This window comes from Kryptolebias marmoratus, linkage group LG15, assembly GCF_001649575.2.
Source record: "Kryptolebias marmoratus isolate JLee-2015 linkage group LG15, ASM164957v2, whole genome shotgun sequence".
In the NCBI taxonomy this organism is placed as follows: domain Eukaryota; kingdom Metazoa; phylum Chordata; class Actinopteri; order Cyprinodontiformes; family Rivulidae; genus Kryptolebias; species Kryptolebias marmoratus.
The window spans coordinates 3,039,512-3,058,293 of record NC_051444.1 but is presented as its reverse complement, the minus strand read 5'-3'; the positions used below and the strand labels follow the sequence as shown (position 1 = coordinate 3,058,293).

Here is an 18,782-nt window from a genome sequence, read left to right as displayed (position 1 = left end):
TTGAGGTTTTCTACAGTTGGACCATATGACAGGTCCTTTCTACAAGGTTCACTTGAAAATTCAAACATATGCTTAAGTTTCCTAAACACCTGTACAGATGTAGCACTCGGAGTAAATTATTAATCAAAGTAAGACCTAAAATCACTCGTGGTAACAACTTATATCGCTCTGAAGAGAGCAACATCTGCAGCAGAATCAAAGAGGTCGCTCTGAGAACAGCATCTGATCAGCTGTTATTCTGAATCTTGGCACAGAGGTAAAAATATGTTGTCTAATTCTTGGAAAACATCTGTACTGTTTAGGTGCTGCCAAAAAAACATCAGGAACAAAGCAGAGGAGCGGTGAAATAGGACACTAGAAATGTTTGGCCTGAATTTTTACTTTCTTGTTGAAAAGCTTCTGTAAAATTACAATCCAGCACAAACATCTTCTATCACTCAATAAAACTGGATATTATGAATAATCAGAAGTTATTTCTTCATTTTTCAAGGCTGGCTCCATCTTCAGCACACGGAGCGGAGTCTCACCTTTGACCAGTTGAGGCGCTTCATGGACGTCTCTGGCTTGAACTCCTTCTTGGGCCTGAGGCCAAAAGGCAGCGTGGTGTGGGTGGGTGAGCCAAAGGCACCTCCAAAGCCTGGAGGAGGTGGTGGCGGGGCACCAAAAAGAGGAGGTGCAACTGGGCACCCAGGTAGGGGAAGTGGAGGAGGAGGAGGTGGAGGAGGAGGAGGAGGGGGAGCTGGCACCCCTGGTTTAGGAGGCGAGGCTGGGAGCCCAGACGGGAACGGAGATAACGCTCCACTCTTGGGTGGAGGTACAGCTCCAAACTGAACAGACACAAAAAAAAACCATTTGTGTACAAATTATATTAAAATATGACAGAAAAAATAACAGAATGCATTTTTGTAAAAACATATTTGTAAAAACCTCTTTTTTATTCTTTTTTTTTTTTTTAAATCCTGGCAAAAGCTTCGTCACCAAATCCTAAAACCTGTAGTTTTGGGCTCCATGTCCATTCGACTTCAAGTCCAAATTCAATATCCAAAACTCAAATTAATGAGCAGTACTTGGTTTAATTAGTTCTTGGTAGCAGTCTCTGCAGAAGCTTCAACAGAAGAACACAACAACACAACAACACAAACTGCTCTGATTAAGTCAGCTCATCTAAATCTGAAGCCGTGGTTCTCAAACAGACAAAGGTGGGATGCTCTCTCTGGGTCGGGGGAGAGTTTCTGCCTCGACCAGAGGAGTTCAAGAACCTGGGAGTCTGGTTCATGAGTGATGGATGGAGCGTGAGACGGATCAACAGATCGTAGCCTGATCTGCAGTAATGACAGCGCAGCTAGCAGTCTAGTGTGGTGAAGTTCTCTCATTTTACTGGTCCGTCTACTGCAGGGGTGGCCAACCCTGGTCCTCGAGGGCCACCATCCTGCATGTTTTCCTTGTTTCTCTGCTCCAACACACCTGATTCAGAGGTTAAATGACCTCTTCATGTTCTGCAGAAGCCTGTTAATCACCCATTGATTTACATCAGGTGTGTTGGAGCAGAGAAACAAGTAAAACGTGCAGGATGGTGGACCAAAGAGGACCAGGATTGGACAACCCTAGTCTACTGGATTCAACTCTCACCTGTGGTCATGAGGCGTGGATTAGGGCGACAGGATATTAGAAAAACTTGCAATAGTATTGTTTAGTATTCCAAAGACGATATCAATTGTGATAAACCCACATGTTCCTCACTCATTATCTTTTCTGTCATCTAAACCAGGTGTGGGTATTAACGCCTGTTAGTCCACTGGATGGACCAAATATGTCATTGGTGTGCAGAACATGAATGCATAAAACTTGACACATAATGGCTTATGATTTATTGCAGTCCAAGTAGTATTTTGCAATATTGATACTGCTCTCACTGACATTCTGATAACAATAAATTTGTGTTATATTGTGCAGCCCTAGTGTGGATTCTGACCATAAGCATGAGATCCTGGATATAAGTGGCTGAAACAGGCCTCCTCCTTGGTACAGCCGAGCTCAGCCTTAGAAATAAGGTGAGGAGCTCCATCATCTGGGGGGAGCTTGGAGCAGAGCCACTGCTCCTCCTCATTAAAAGGAGTCAGATGGTGGTTCAGACATCTGATTAGGATGCCTCCTGGACACCTCCCTCCAGAGGTTTTCCAGGCACGTCCCACTGGGAAGAGACCCAGAACTTGCTGTAGGGATTATATATCCTCTCTGGCCTGGAAACGCCTTGGGATCTCCCAGGAGGAGCTGGAGAGTGTTGCTGGAAGACTGTCTGGGTATCCCTCCCGGACTTGTTGTTTCCACAACCCAACTACAGATAAGTGGCAGAAAATGGACTGATGGATGATTTGATTAGGATCAGCAATCTATAAGCAAGATTGCGACTATAGGATTGTAAAAACAGACTGCAAAACTGAAAACCTAGCAAAAGAGTTTAAATTTTGATTTTATTATTAATTATTCAGAATCTCTTCAAACTTAACTGATCATTAGTAATTTCAGTAAATTCTTGAAATTGACATTTTTGTTTTAGAATAGTTTTCCTTCAAAGTAACCTTTTTTTTACTGGATCCACTTTGGTATAATGAGAATGATCACTATAATACTTTACTTGAAATACTTTTGAGTGTGACAGATCGAAGGTTACTTTAACACAGCTGGTGTTCGCCTCTGATGGAAGTGAATTTCCAGGTTTTATTTTTAGTGTGGTACATTGTTCAACAACATAATTCACGTTACATAAAACAAAGTACCTGATATTACAGGAAAAAATGAATGAAAAGAAGGCAAACAACATCTGTCAGGTATGTAGAGCATAGCATGAATACCTTTCATATAATCACTCTGTTGCAGATAACACAGGTGAGTTCTGCCAAGCAAAGGCCATATGTTCAGAAATAGTTTCAGTTTGTTCAGAATATACCTACAGGGAATTTTTGCTGAAGTTTAAAATCTAATAATATAACTGGCCCTCCAAGCTTTGTAAGTTGTATCACAGAGAGCAAATGACTTATTGATCCATGTACAAGTTTTTGATTAAAGATGCACGCTAAAGGTCAACCACTGGCCCTTTTCTGCCACCGCCTTTCCAGAAGAGAACACCTTGGCTGGATTCACGAGCATGCATACCTGTGCGCTGCTGAGGATAAGACTCAAAAAGAAGTGGACGGACAAAGACGGCGGAACAAAGTGTGTGTCTGTGTACCTCCGCTGGCTAAACATACCGTCACCATCTGAACCAAGGTACTATTTGAGTATTCACTCTGTGTTTGCGCTCTGAAATTGAAAAATTATCACAAAAAAGAGGGAAGTTCTCTTCCCCTCTCTGAGTGTGTAGTTATCTTGCAGTGCCAGGGTGTGGGAGTAACTCTCTGGAGTAATTGGAGGAGGGGGTGAGGCTGAAGGGGTTGTCAGAATAAATTGCTTTTAGAACAATTTCCTCTTATGGGATAGAGATCAGAGAATTAGAAATGGCCAACATGGAGGACCGGTCAGTGTTCTCATTAGACTTAGTGTCAGCTAGCCAGCAGAGCAGCCTCCATGTCAAACCAAACTGCAGGGTCCAGTGGATAAAACCCCTAGCACCGTTCCCACACAGCGCCCCAAAAGACAAGAACATCTCATCACGAAAAGAAAGAAAAGAAAGTTCAATTGCTATTCTATGCTAGAATTAAAGGTTTTTGTAGAGTGATTACAGCGAGGATTTCTAACACCCCACAACCTAGGAGGAAAAGGCCACTGAAAGCAGTAAACACATCATTTACCTGCGACCTGAAGGCCGTTAACTCTGCCTGGAGTTCAGCTGTTTGCTCTTCATATTTCACCAGCTGAGCCTGTGCCTCCTGTCTGCAGAGGAACTCCTCATCAAACTAAAATGAAAAAAAAAAAGCTTTAATAACACCAAAACCTGTGATACTGAAGTAGGAAAAATAAAAATTCATTCATGAACTGAAGCTTTCTGAGTTCAGTTCACAAAGTTGAGTTAATAGGAGTGGTCACTGATTATTCCACTAAAAAATGTCCATTTCTTTAGTTGTTCTTGTTGTTTTAATTTTGTTTCAATTAATTTTAGACCCTTATTGCACCTCAGGGGAAACCTTGGTTTACAACAATGGCTAAAATGACCCAAGTTCAGCCACAAACATGTGCTCGCTTCAAAATGTCATGAAACTTCAATAGTAATAAAACAAACAAAGCGTGGCTAGTTAAAATGCCAGAGAGGGTTTAGCTGATTAAGTTCACTTATTGAACTGGGAACAAATGAACATTTATCAGACCAGACTGAAGAAGAACAAAGAAGCCATTTTGTAAAATCATAGAAGCATAATGTCACGCGATGAAGTCAGAGCTCAGCTGAGATATACAAGGCTCTTTGCAACATAAGGATTTCTCAAATTTACAGTGAATTTTTCATTCTATCAGTTAAATATGAAGACATGAATCCGTTTGATTGACAACCATCAAAAAGGCATGGAAAAAGGTTTTTAGCATTTTAGCAAATATCAAACAAAGACTTGTCTGTGATGATAATTGAGGTCAAGTTTTGCTTTTAACTCTTTAAGAAATCAGGGACCTTTACGCAACTTTTACTGACAAAAAAACATGTTGTAAGTTTTTAGTTTTTTTACAGTCTAACGTCACAATGGTAGTCTTATTTTTAAGGTCAGTTTCTGTAAACTGACACCTAATTTACAGCATGTTTGTTGTTTACTTATGTAAATATAACCTCAGATACAGATTGTAGCGTTTGCTCCATAGTGATTATGTTATATTAACAGTTATTAATTCATACAATAAATCCCAATAAATACATAGATGTTGTTTTAGTTTTGTCCTGGTTTGGAAGCAGAGGTAAAATCAAAATAATTTAATTGTCAATACTTGCCTTCTGTGCCAGTTCTGAGGCTCTCTGCTCGTACTCATCAATCCGAGCTTTGTCCACACACACCTCTGAAAACAAATTGTTGATGACATCTGAATGATTTACTGAAAACTGATCAGTACAGTCGAACAGCAGAAGCATTAAACTTGCCTAAAAGGTGGCTGAAGTCAACATCCAGGCGCTTGCGGTAACTGAAGTCCGGGTCGGTGCCACTGCGGTGCAGAACAATCTGAGAAACACACTCGTCAATGATCTTAAAGTACTGGGGCCTGAGAGCGAAGAAGAGATAAACAGGACGAAAAAATCAGTTGAAGGAAACTAACATTATTTTAAAAAGCATCTAAAAATAATAACACATAGGGTTCTGTTTTTGTGACACTTCATTTATTCATTTTTCCACACAGTAATGTAAATAAATCAAATTAATCACTCACTATTCAGCCAGAAGTTACATTAAAAACAGAATTAAGACTTTTCTCTTCTCCCAAAATACTAAGTCAGGACATTTTCCAACAACTAGCTGTTTTACTCCTTAGATCAATGTGCTGAGCTGTGCTGGTTCCTCTGAAAGCAATTCTAGGTTTACAAAATAAATATTAACCAGTCAGGTATTGTCAGAATACACACACAGTATTAATTTAATGAAACAGTAGAGACGGTTATATTCAACAACATTGAGTATTAGCACTTAATTTACTTAATACAACCCCAAATATGCAATGATCTTATAATAACCATGGGGAAAATTAGCAAAATAATGTGTTTGACTAAAACTGCAGCTCTGATGCAATGCCAGACAAACTGTTCTCACTGCTTATTATCCAGCAAAGTCCAACTTCTTTTTGCACCCAGCCATCAACAAATATTTTAGTGCTTAAGACTAAAATGGGATATTGGTTTTAACCAATTTTTAAACACAAAGGCTGAATCTGATACTGAAAAGCATGTCTATGAATTAAAGAATGAGCCAAAAGGACTTCCCTGAATGCAAACAGAACTGTTTTAAATTGTCAATTTATATTTATATATATATATATAATTTTTGAGACTTTGGAACCCAAGGTAAAATGGAATAAACAGAGTTCACTTAATTATTGGAATAATATACCTATGTATTCATTTATCTACCTATGGCTGCCATTTTAAATGCATGTTCTCTGAAAAACAAAAGGAAGAACATACTTTGTTGGACAACTACTGAAACACTGGCAAAATGGATATTTCTGTTGACACTAGATTCATTAATCCCTTGTGATTGGGCAAGAAAGATTTTAAGCCCGCCCCCAAGGAAATTAGTTAAAGTGGAGGCAATATGAGACTCCAGCTGGAAATGGAAAACAACAAATTGGCAATTCTATCAGTAAAATGATTTGCCATTAAGAAAACACTAAGAGACTGAATGCCCGTCACGGGCAAGAGGTGATGGAAATAAAGACACATCATAAGTCTCGTAATAAAAGTGTACGAATAGTCTAGTTATTCTTAGTATAATAAGAGTAAAAACAAAAAAATAAGTAAAAGCAACTGCCTGTGATTTAAATGCCATCACAGGCAATCTCACAGCACAGCTGCAGCCATTAGCCTGATTTTACAATCATCTCTTGGTCTGCGAGTCAATCTAATTACTAACAAACACTTTTTTGTTACGCATGTGTTCAGACAGAGACAACTGTCGACAGCACCAGCAATTACTTAATATATGTCAAGTGCAAGCTCAAACAGTGAAAACAGATGCAACACGGTAAAGCTGAGAGGCAGAGGGCACGTGTGACGTGCAGAAAATCAGCTTTCTGAAAGAAAAAAGTTCATCCGAGTCAGAGATTTAACTGCGGTCGTTGATTAGAATAAATAATTGAAAGGTACTTGTTGCAGTGCCGTGAAGACCAGTCAAAACAAATTTCATAAAGAAACAAAATCTGCAGGGTTTGTTTCCTCACACTGACGATAAATATGTTCAGAAATTAAAAATTTGTGAACAGCTGCCAACCACCGCGTACATTTGTTTATAACAACAATGGTGTCGTTCACTGAAGAGCTGCTAAGGATCGAGAAGTCAGTCAATTTTAATGTGTTGGTACTTATTTCAACTCAGATCTGTGAAGTAAAGTATGCAGATAAAAGTGTTTTGTTTACATTGAGCGCATGTCTGCATTTCAGAACTGTACATCAACATATCTGGAAAGCCACTGGAGTTCTGAGTAAACAGTAAAATCTCCTAAAATATACAAGTGTACTAAGATAAAGTGGAACTGTACTGTACAAACTGTGCTTTTTATTTGTGCAAAAAAAGGTTTAGCTTGTGAAATACTTGATACCTGTAGCTCAGTGAGAAAGACAGAACACGGGTTTGCTCAAATAATATTTTAACATTGATATAAGGGTTCCTCACAGAGATGGTCTTATCGGTGGCAGCCAATCATTTCAGATGAAGAAACGTAATAAGACGGAGCAGAGGGCCAGAAAATTAGAGTTTTTGGGTGGGAAAAAAATTGAAGGTGAAACATTTCATACAGTTGAGATAAAAGCTCCTCCTTTTGATCAGCCTGAGGTTCAGGTCACACCCAGCTGGAGTGAACCAACATAAAATAAGCCTTTGAAAAGTAGCACTAATAGGAGATGAGAAATGCTCTAGAGCCTCGGTTGCTGCAGACGCTGGCAGATGAAAGAGAAAGCATTCTTTGTTAGCCAAAGTCATTGAATGAGCCTAAAGGAGAAGGAGCTGGACGCCCACAAAAACCAAACCTCTTGACCAGTGTTCATCATTACCACTGCTCGAATGGACTTCACCTTCAGCTCTATGTGCATATGGCTAAAAAAAGGTTTAAATACTTAAAAATATCTATTTGTATAAGCCGAACAGAGCTGTATTTATTAAGAATATTCACAGAGAAAGTGAGATACTAATGACATATTGGGAAATGGAGGATTTTTGGATGTTTGCGATGTTGACTTTTACCTGATCAAGTGATCGTTGCGTATAAGCATCAGGTGCTGCAGGATGGAGAGGAAATAAGGCTCTGCACTGCTGTCCTTCACAATGCTCTGCACAATACTGAACACATCCCCCACATCAGTACAAAGAGTCAAGGGCTGGCAGATCAATGGAAATACTGTATTTTTATGTAAAAAAAAAAAAAAAAAGAGGCATAAGCTTCTGAAATAAGAAGAAATGTGCATTTTCACTTAGCACGCTTTTAAATTTCATTAGAAATCAGTGCCTATGAGCATTTTCACATGAATCACATTTGCAGAAACCATGTTTTTTGTTTCTAATTTTGACAAGGATATTCCAGCTCACTCCTGATGTCTTCCAGTCTGTGGGAAAACTCCATCATGTCTTCTTCTTTATGCTCCTCAAACACTTTCAGCTGAATGTCAAGAGCCTCGTTCCTGATGGTCAATAAGTGCTACAGAAAGAGGAATCAAGGTAATATAAAAGAATAGATTAAAAAACAGATAAAACATTGTGAAAGGGATAAAGATGACAGAAAAGCTCAATGACAGTTGCACCAAAAAGGAAAACTTGAGCTCAAACAAGGAAAATAAGCACCATTCTTCACAATGATATGCAGGTGTGGGTACCAACTTTTCACTTTATTATTTTTATTAGGAGCAACAGCCACATTGTTTACAACAGATAAACACATTAGAAAAAAAGCATAAAAGCCAAAAGGAAGATTATTAGTCAAGACACTAGAAACTTTATTGGTTTCTGGCTGCTGCTCAGACTGTGGACGTGCAAACTCTCCTGCCTGTTTCATAAATAATTTGCTGGAGCAAATCGACAATATTTCACTGAAGTGGACAACTCATTTAAATATTAATACAATGTGAGAATCAGTTTATAGTCTGTGTGTGCGCTTTGGGTTATGTTTTCCTTACCGGCAATATCTCTTTGAGGCCACAGCGCATAAATTCATTTCTAATGTGCAGCCTGAAGTCCAGCTCATCAGGAGATGTTACCAGGGCATTGATGAGCTGCATGCATGCCACCTGCAACACCAAGGGTACAAAGACAGGGAGAGAGAGAGGGAAGGGTGAAAGGGAGAACCACAGAATGAGATGACGGATTTCTTCTTCCAGAAGTTGATGAAAAGCATGCTGGCATGCATTCAAAATGAGTTCTGTCCCTCGGAAGCAGAAGACCATAACTAATGGATGTCTATTTTCTTCAGTCACCAACTAGGGGCGGTGATTTTAATATTAATGCAACAACTGCAGACCCGTACACACAAAATTAACAAACAGTCGATTTAAGGGCAAACTTGCTCTTTAGAATTCGGTTTTTCCGCTGCCCTCTGAGTTTGGTTTTCTGCAAGGGGAGTTCGACATCTTGTGACTCTTCCACCAGCCGAGGAAACAGAAAAATCAATTATTGATCAGAAAAAGAAATCCACTCATGTGTGAAAAGAGTGTTTGGGGATGCTAGATATTCAGGAGCCATACGGATCATTGTCAGATTGATAAAACTCACTTATTTTTCAAAAGAATTCAGCCCTAAGAAAAAAATATTGTGTTCAAAGTGCAACTTTAATGTTGGAGTGAAAGTTGCAGAACGGTGGTGACGCCCAGACTGGGAGGTTGTTAATGAAGTACCACACTCTGGAGTGCAAAATATCTATGTTAAGAAGCTACGTGTGAGTGTGTGTGTGTGTGTGAGCGTTAATGGGTGAATGGCAAACATCTTGTATCGTGTTTAAGGTCTCGTCCACACAGGAACACTGACTTTACAGATAATTATTTTTCCTGCAACATTTGCTTTAGTACAGCTGAGAATTCAGTAAAAGAATAAAAACCTTTCTGGCCACAGATCGTCTGGTGTAATGATAAGGGGTTTTATTTTGCTCTGTTCAAGGCAATTTAACTGTTCGTGAGACCTCGGCTGTTCTTTTAAATGCAAACGTTCTGCAGCATTTTGAAGTTGAGCAACTAGCGTCTGCAACACAAACACAGGCATGAAATCTGTTTCTGTCCGTCACGCTAACACTAAGGAACATTTACAAATGTGAACATCATCCAAATTTACTGTTCAAAAATGTTAAAGCTAATAATCGCTTTCCAGAAACACAAGTTTTACTTCAATTTACTGAAAATCAGATCAATCAAAACAGAGGTACTTATAGAATACTGAATAACAAGGCCAATTCAGTACACTTTTTTAAATCCCAATATAGTTAAAAACTTCAAATTTTCTCTAATTTTAAAACTTTGTATTCAAAGCAACTTGTAAAAAATTGCATAAAGATCAAGAAAACACTGGAGTATGAATACTTTGAGGAATTCCCAGCATCTATATTTAGCATACAAGTGTATATCTTCCTTCAGACTTGCATTGAAGACAGGGGGTCGTAGGTCACAAATTGCTGTGCTTTTTAGTGAATGGAACTGAAAGATATTTGGATTTATCATGGAGACTGGAGAGTACAGCAAAATGGCATCACTAACCACAAAAACCACAGCAATCGTGTTTTTACAGCTATATATTTTGTGGGTTTTCAATACCTAAATGTGGAAAATAAATGAATAAAAGTAGCTTGAAGTGTAATTCAGAACCCTGCCTCTTCCCACTCCTTATCTGCTACTGATTTCTGATTTCTTACCCTAATACGACATGTGTGACCTCTCCCTGAAGTTTTGTTCCAACCAAAGGTAGTTTCAGCAAACTCAATGTAAATTATAATGCTGCACTGGCCAAATAAAAATGTCTTTGTTTAATTAGGCTTAGCATAAATCATTACATGGGAATACAAATCAGCCAAAAGAGAAAATGATCACAGATGTTATAATTTTATAGTCACTATGTGCAGCCAGTGTATGCATGCAGTCACACTCCTCAGCCAGTGAAGAAAAACGCAGATATACCAAATGTTTAAATACACTGTTGACAAAAACTGATTCAATCTCATTTAGACTAACACAATAAATAATTAAAGTGTGTGTGTCAGATGGGAGTTTATACATCATTGCTTTGTAAACACAAAGAAATGTGCTGCACAGCTTATTTTATCATTCATGTTTGTCGTGTTGATATTATTTAATTTTCTGAGGTTTTTTTAGCTGTAGGATAAAGTGTGATAGAGTCTGCGTGCTGACTGGGTATTATTTCTGGCTGTGAGGTGGAGTTTAAGCAAACATTAGAACAACATTATTTCATTTAGTCTTTCCATCTGTCCACTGATGTCTCTGTGACGATGATGACAAAGATATCAGTCCGATGTCAACGCAGTGGAGCTGAGTTTGTGGGCAGGCTTAGTTTCTGTCCCATCTGTGCCTAAATTGATCATTAAACTGGTCATTTATACTTAACAGAAGCATCTGGTGCAGAAGGTTCATGCATATGAAAGCAAGTGTAATAATAACAGATTTGCAAGTGGTGTAATTTCTTTCTTATTCTTCCTTAAAATCTAATCCTGGGTAAAAATGTGTAATGATTGAACAAAGGTAGAACGAGTCAATGGCATGTAATTACAATTTAGACAACAAACACAGTGTAATAGCTAATAAAGCCGCAGTGCCACTCACCTCCTGATGGCATGAGTAAAATCTCAAGGTTAAACTGAAATCATTTCAAATATTTGTATGAATACTTGGTCATTCAGCATATAGTTAGAATATCTCTGCCTTTTTAGATCCCATTCATTGTAGAAGGCGTTTTGGAGCTTTTTCAATTCAAAACTGGAGCGGGGAGGTCCAAGAATTCAACTGCATGAGATGCTCCGTCTATGCAGATTAATCTCCCTCCCCTCCCTCCTGAAGGTTGTTGGGGTCTTTGTATGACTGGCTCACAATAAAGCTCATGGGCATCATGCCTAATGCTCCATTATAGGCTGGAGCTTATAATGATTGTAAACTGACCATACGTTTTAGGGTTTGCAATGTGTCGGCCATATGTCCCATTCATTGCTGCTGGTTCAGAACACTGAACACGTCTGTATCTACTGTTTTCTTAAAGAATAATCCTTGAATAAAATAAAGGACTAAAACAAACGTATATACAGTAGCTGCCCCGTCAGTGATTAGATTTGTGATTTATAATTCCAAGTTTTTCCCCAAAACAAAAGTAACATAGAGTAAATGTGGTTCCGTACTCACTTGCAGCTGTATGGAGCGGTCTCGTAGTCCCTGCACAATGGGACTGAACCGCTCAATGGATCGCCATTCCCCTGCTGTCGTAATGGCCTCAAGAACCTTCTCCAAACTAAATGAGAACATGAAAAGTTGAGCTAATAACTGGACAGAAATGTAGTAAAATGTTCAGTTGCAGTTTTTTGACCAGAAGCTTGTCTTCGAGGCTCATTTGAGTGAAATTTGTGCAACAAAATAGATTATAGGCATTGTCTGGTAAATAGCTTGGAGTTCGGCTGGTGCACGGTAAAACCACATTTGTTAATCTCGTACATGCACGTCTTGATTAAAATAGATAACAAGGATGTAACTAATTTTGTGTTGACAGAATGAAAACGTACGTGTTCTCCTCGCCGACGATGCAGATGGCCGACAGGAGCTTTACGACGTCGGTCATCATGGCCGACTGACTCGGATTGATGGTTCTTGCCAACAAAGCAAGACTTTTCTCCTCCCCCAAAATTCGATCCAGGCCATACTGCAACATGAAAACACAACATGATAATGTTATATTCTAACCGATTTGCAAATTATAATGTTAAACAAACTGATAAAATTATCACTTTGTTTTATACCTTAAGATGAAATTACAGACACTTTTCCGTACTTCTGTACTAAATAATAAACGAACTGAAGTCATATTTAAGGAGAACAGGTTTTTGTTTTTTCTGTAATGTTTTATCCAACATATGCAGCGATAATTAAAGGTCTGCCTCAGCACGATAATTAGACCAGCATTCGAAGAAATGAAAGCTCATTATTTTCTTTCCTTCTGTGAGAGACTTTTGATTATTTTTTCAAATTATATGTTGTTTACTAAAAACAACAATCTCATCACATCATTATGGAGAAACTAAACAGCAAGTTTGACAATCAAGTATTTGAAGCAGTTTAATTTTGATACCAATCAATGTAAAAACTAATCATTTACCTGATGGCAAATAACAGTTGCTTATGTCATTTAATTTGCTTTTAATGTCATGCAAAGATTTCAGCCTTTTAAATTTACTCAAATGAGAACAAATGTTTTTTTCAAGTGATTGATGGCCCCAACAAACTTTTGTAAAAAAAATAATTTACAACTAGTTAGTTTAAAGACCTTATATCTGTGGAGACCTACTTGATTAAGAAGAAATCTGTAGAGATGCTGTAAAACTAAGTATTACTGAGCAGGTGAAAACTACTGCTTGTCTTGAGAATGTTTTATAATGTAAAATTCAATAAAACATTTTAGCTATGTTGTATTCTTTTATACTACTTGGTATTCATGGAATTCTGTCTATAAAAGTCACTACTCGTTCTTTCACTGCGTCACTCCTTTGTTGCTTTGAGTGTTCGAGTTGATTCAGGCTTCAACAATTTAACCACTGTTGAAACAGGAAATACAGAAAACGGCTCATACGCAGCGCAAATAACGATTTAAATTAAAACCAGAAAGAACAAAGAAGTTAGGCTGTTCTAAATTGTTCAAAGAGTAATTTTACATTGAGGTGACTTCTATATGGCAATAATACGACGGTGTTGATCGACAACAGGAAATATGCGAGTGTGTGATTGGACAGAGCGAAGCAGAAGAATAGGCTGCACTGACAGCTGGCGGAGAACACCTGTCTTTTTGGCATCGTGGGTACCTGCTGTCCCAAGATGCCTCTCCAGCCCAGGAAAGGTCTGGACTGACAGAAAGGCCTACGGGTAAATGCTGGTGTCTGGCGCCTGTTGAGATGCTGGATTACATGAGACCTTACAGCACAATTTGTGCCAGAGGGGCTGAATATCTGTCTCTGCTGGCTTTCAGCTCCATGTGGCATTTTCAGTTTTTGGAGCAGCTCAGGATGGAAGGCGGAAAAATAAAAAAAAATCCTTCTGAAATAAACGAACAAGCACTTGGGGGGCTGACCAATAAGTCTACATTTAATACACATTTCTGTCCCTTTTAGAGAAGTTTTTTAAAAGACAAAAAAGTTATTTTAAAATGCGATGAGGAAAATACTTTCAAACACAGATAATGAGGGGAAGGCAATTATCTAAAAATTACTATCATTATCATTGCTAAATGTTAATATATCTTTTTTAAAGTGTTAATTTATTTTTTAGCACATATCATGCTGAGGCTTGTTTTCAACAAATAGTCACATAAATATGAAGTCTAAGGAATTCAACTGAGTAACTAAATTTTAAAAAAAAGTATTTTTGGTTTTGTGATGATTTTCTTCTACTTCACTGGTCAAAAGCCCTTTAAAACTAAAATCCCACAAGTCCAATTACATACAAACAACAGATGTTGAGATTGACAGATTTAAATAAAACTATGACTTTGGAGTCTCCTAGTCGTAGGAGTACACCTCTCACCTCATCTCCCACTTGGATCAAACTTTAAAAGCTCCAACAAAAAGCAAATACCCGTTACTACAGGTAATAGGACTTACTGTATTAAACATACAGCAAGTCCCAGAACAACAAATATTACTCTGAACTGCAGGAAGTCGAAATATTTTTCTTCTAACACCAATCATACTCCAGTTTGGTAATAAAGACAGAGCAATTAATTTGCTGATGTTGGCCACTTAAAAAAAATAAAACAAAAATAAAAAAAATCAACAGCCAGCCACGTTTGTATCTGCACACATATCCAAGCTCTTCTTAGGGCTGTTAAACATGCATTTATTCAAATTAAGCAATTATTCTTTGTTTTTTGGGTTTTTTTTTAAATGAAGAATATATATTGGTAGTACTCATATTGGTCAACCTCCAGCTGTAAACACAGAAATCTACTTTACAAAGAATTTTAAAAATATTAAGCTATGGATTTATCCAAAAAAACAAATATTTCCATTACCTTGTTGTTCATGAATGCTTTGAGACACTGAACGATTTTATGTTGGTTCTTCTTGTCGATCTTCTCTTGCCTGTGGACACAACAGAGTGATGAGATGTGGTCGTGCTTAAAGGACTACAGCATTACTTGTACACAACGTGTTTAAACATATGTGTACATTTATATATGATGCGTAAAATTCACAAAGAAGAAGAAAGAATGAGCTGCTGGTAACTGAACTACAAGCAAACAGATAAAACTGTCAATTACTCTGATAAACAATAAAACTGCACTGAATAATCACTTCATTTTAACTAACACGAATCCTGTGAGCGCAGGGATAGGTGGACAGATGCTTGCAGTAAAGAAGTTAAGCAAACTTACTGTTTTTTGAGCAGCACTCTCTCCAAAATGTCCAGCAGCAGTCCAAGGCCCTCGTGCCCAAAACTCTGCACCCAACTAAAGAAAAAAATTAAATAAAACAACAAAAATCAATACCACAACAGTGTCAGAGTGACAGCTGACAAGAACGATTTCATACTCATCAACCACTGGGAAAAGCTTTTAGACAGGAAAACACGAGCAGAAGTCTAAACTTTCTTCATTTCGTGGCTGACAGAAAAAAGATCTCCACTAAAAATGGAAAAGACGGAGGAAAACAACAACTGGAAAGCAAATTCAACAAAATACTAAAAATTCTATGACAAGAAATGTGTGGTTCTTCACAGAAATATCATCAGATAGGGGGAAAAAAATCGTCTCAGTTTAACTCGATTCAACATATTTGACAGGTGAGCAACGACACTCAGAGAAACTGACAAATCCTTCCTGAACCGTTTATGGCTCCTTGCATTTACAACATTAAATCCAAACATTTTCACTCCCAAATTCATCCTACAGAGGGGTTGTAGAGGTTTAAGCCAGTACCAGCTACCATTTGGCTTGAGGTATATATTCAACATTTTACCAGTAAATTACATGATTTTCTGACACAGACAAGAACCGACACCATGTCTTCCCACAGCCATGTCAGTTCCCTTCAGCTGATTTACCCACCACCCCAAAACAAATAAATAAGTTACATCTACAGCACTGTTATTGTGAGGCAAAGGTGCCAATTACTGCACCTAAGAAATGAAACATTTAGAGAAGAAAACTGTATTAACAAAGAAACCAGGAAGCTGTCTATGAGAATCAAAGTTTCTTCTTTCGCCCTTTTAACGCTTTTATTTTCTTTCATATTTCACAGCTCATCTCTTCAATCCGTCCGTTAAGCTTTTATCTCAACTTCAAGTTTTAAAGAGGCTCTAATGAAAGCTGGTCTGGTTTTCTAAGCTCTCTGTGAATCTAAACATTGTGTAGGAACCATTAGAACAAAACAGGAAAAAATGATATTCAGTGAAATAAAGCAAAGACTATATTTATATTAGCCTTTACCAACCAGATTACTCTACTTTTTAGTTTCTTTTGCTAGTTACTAACAAAACTACACTGGAGATTCTACTTTTCCATACAAGGAAGACAACAAAGGAAGCAATAAGGAGTAGAAATGACTTTCAGTTTGTAGTCACTGTAGTTTAAGTGAGGAAAAAAAAACAATACAAACATATTATATTGGGATCTCTTAGGCAGACAAAACAGGTCAACGACAGCCAGATTGTTAGCACAGTGTGCACCTTGACTAAACCTGAACACCATCTCCAAACATTAGCATTCACCGCCGCTGCTTTAATCAACAAGCAGCATCGCATGCCTTCCAGCGGTAAATCTACAGAAATTCTCAAGGTGACAAGATGAAACAGGAAGCTGCTATCTGAATTTAATTTGTCGAAAAGGAGCACAGGTAGGGCATGCTCATGAGATTATCTGTCTGTTGTTACATTGTTCTGCATTCTGAGGTAAAAAATAGATAAACAACTAAAGCAGATGAATCAATAGTTTTTAGGGTTTTTTTGGTTGGTGTGTGTGTACCCAGGGGCTGAGTGGGTGGTGGGAACAGAGCAACGCCTTCATCAATGCAAGTTTTTGTGAGTTAACTGTACGTACATGTCTTTGAATGATGTTTTAGAAGAAAAAAAAAGAAATTCATTGAAAATCATAGCTAATAAAATCAATCAGTCTTTACAAAATATAAAAACAAGCCAAGAAGTACCCCAGATGACAGGTGGATACAACTCTGTGCATAAATCTGTGACAGGGTCAAAATAAATAAAAAAATTTAAAAAAGAGGTAGACAAAAGTTATCACGTCCTTGATGATGAAGACAGTAAAAGCTGCTGCCAAGGAAGCTGAAGAATGAGGCTTTCATGTTTAAGAAAAGGAAGAAAAAGAAAATAAAAAAATCAATTTAGCCTTCACTTGTGAATGTCCCATAGCCCGGGCCATTCTGGTTATAGAGTAGGCAGGGTCTTGACAAGAAACTCATTGAAATGCATAGTTCAGTGGAAACTGCATGTTAGTTTTTCATCATCAATAGGTGAGGCAAAAGGCAGGAGAAAATAATCCAATGATCTATAGAAGGAATTATTGCTAAGGAAACCAACAAGCCAACACTGCCAGGGTCTGCTGCTATAAATTTAAAATTTGCCTTGAAACACGTTTGAGAAAAGTGGAAAGGATAGAGGTGACAAATCAGCTTTCAAAAGCTTTTTGAAGTTTTAAGCCGATAGACATTTTGAAGATCTTGGAGGTCAGAAACTGGCAATGTAATAGGTTTCTGAAATGTCTGAAAAAAAAAAAAGATAACAGGAGCAAGAACAATTGGGTAGAGTCCATTTATATAAGGAGTCCATCCCGTCTTATTGAAGGTCAAAGAGGGGTGGGTTCAGACACACACCTGCACACACTGCAACTTTGTTTATCCTGTAATTGTTGTTAAGCCTCACTACAAATCTAAATAGATCTTTTTTTTGTTTGTTTGTTTTTTTGCAGGCCCAGATTGTACAACCTTTATAATCCACTGCAACATGGAGTCTTACAAAAACAATTCCCTCAAGACAAGTTTATGGAAGCATGATGGCCACGTCTACATTGTTGTCAATAATATACAGAAACTCATAAAGACTGAAATTACGAATGCACTAATTATGAGTTCACAAGAGTTCATAAACAGATGTTTTGGCAGCAGCCAAGTGAGATTTCAAACCCTGTATGTGCACAATCTGTTAGACAGCAGACCAAGAAATATCAGGAATTAATACAGCCTGCTAATACTGTTTTGGCAATTATTTCTAAGTAATGACCCCCATAAAACAACTGCCAAAAGAGGGGAAAAAATTAAAAAAAATCAGGCTGATAGAATTATTCACGGGTGACCAATTTAGGCACAATATCCAACTAAATCTTTGTGATGCCTTTCTGTCTGTTTCTGTTTATCCTTGTGCAATTAAGTGTTTTTTGACATGCAGTCTGTCTAAACAACCAAAGTACTTTATATTCAGTTTGCTAATCTAGCATACTCTGGCAGCCCTTGGGTTTCATTAGTTCCTAGCATCTGGCACCCCTCCCACATCCCCAATGAGAAAACTTCAATTACCTTCTCTGCCTGAATGTCCTCAGTCTGGAGTCATATTGAACAAAGCTTATCACAAAACGGTTTTCACAATTTAACCTCAGCGCAGAGAACTACAGCACTGATTTACATCAGGTTGTTAATACGGTTGTCATCAGTTACACATGCAGAGGAGGCATGGGCCGATTACCGCTTTCAAGGCAAGCATGACGCCATGTTCGAATGTCAGCGTCAAAACCGCTCAATTTTTCTGTCCGTTCCTGAAGTTTAAATGGCTTTTAATAAGATACCAGAGACAAAGCGATTTTTATTGTCGTTATGGCACCCCTGCCCTCCCGCCACATGGATCGCCGACCAACGCTCTGTCGCTCCAAGGCTTCATTCAGTTGTTTTCGGCACCTTGGTCCCATAAACTTTTATGCATG

General features: G+C 38.1%; 1 protein-coding gene across 5 annotated transcripts in view; it reads right to left on the bottom strand.

The window, feature by feature from the left end:
* LOC108250481 (protein diaphanous homolog 3) overlaps positions 1–18,782 on the bottom strand; it is a 171,737-nt gene that overhangs the window by 138,920 nt on the left and 14,035 nt on the right. For 3 of the 5 annotated variants that reach the window (XM_017440386.3, XM_037980038.1, XM_037980037.1), the window contains 11 exons: positions 15,231–15,305; positions 14,868–14,937; positions 12,373–12,509; positions 11,999–12,104; positions 8,789–8,899; positions 8,205–8,313; positions 7,863–8,016; positions 5,057–5,175; positions 4,910–4,974; positions 3,789–3,893; positions 528–827 (listed from right to left, as the gene is read on the bottom strand). In XM_017440386.3, the coding sequence (XP_017295875.1) occupies positions 528–827; positions 3,789–3,893; positions 4,910–4,974; positions 5,057–5,175; positions 7,863–8,016; positions 8,205–8,313; positions 8,789–8,899; positions 11,999–12,104; positions 12,373–12,509; positions 14,868–14,937; positions 15,231–15,305 (1,351 nt within the window). Of the gene's footprint in view, positions 1–527; positions 828–3,788; positions 3,894–4,909; positions 4,975–5,056; positions 5,176–7,862; positions 8,017–8,194; positions 8,314–8,788; positions 8,900–11,998; positions 12,105–12,372; positions 12,510–14,867; positions 14,938–15,230; positions 15,306–18,782 lie in introns of all 5 variants that reach the window. The other 2 variants (XM_017440402.3, XM_017440420.3) reach the window with 1 other exon arrangement.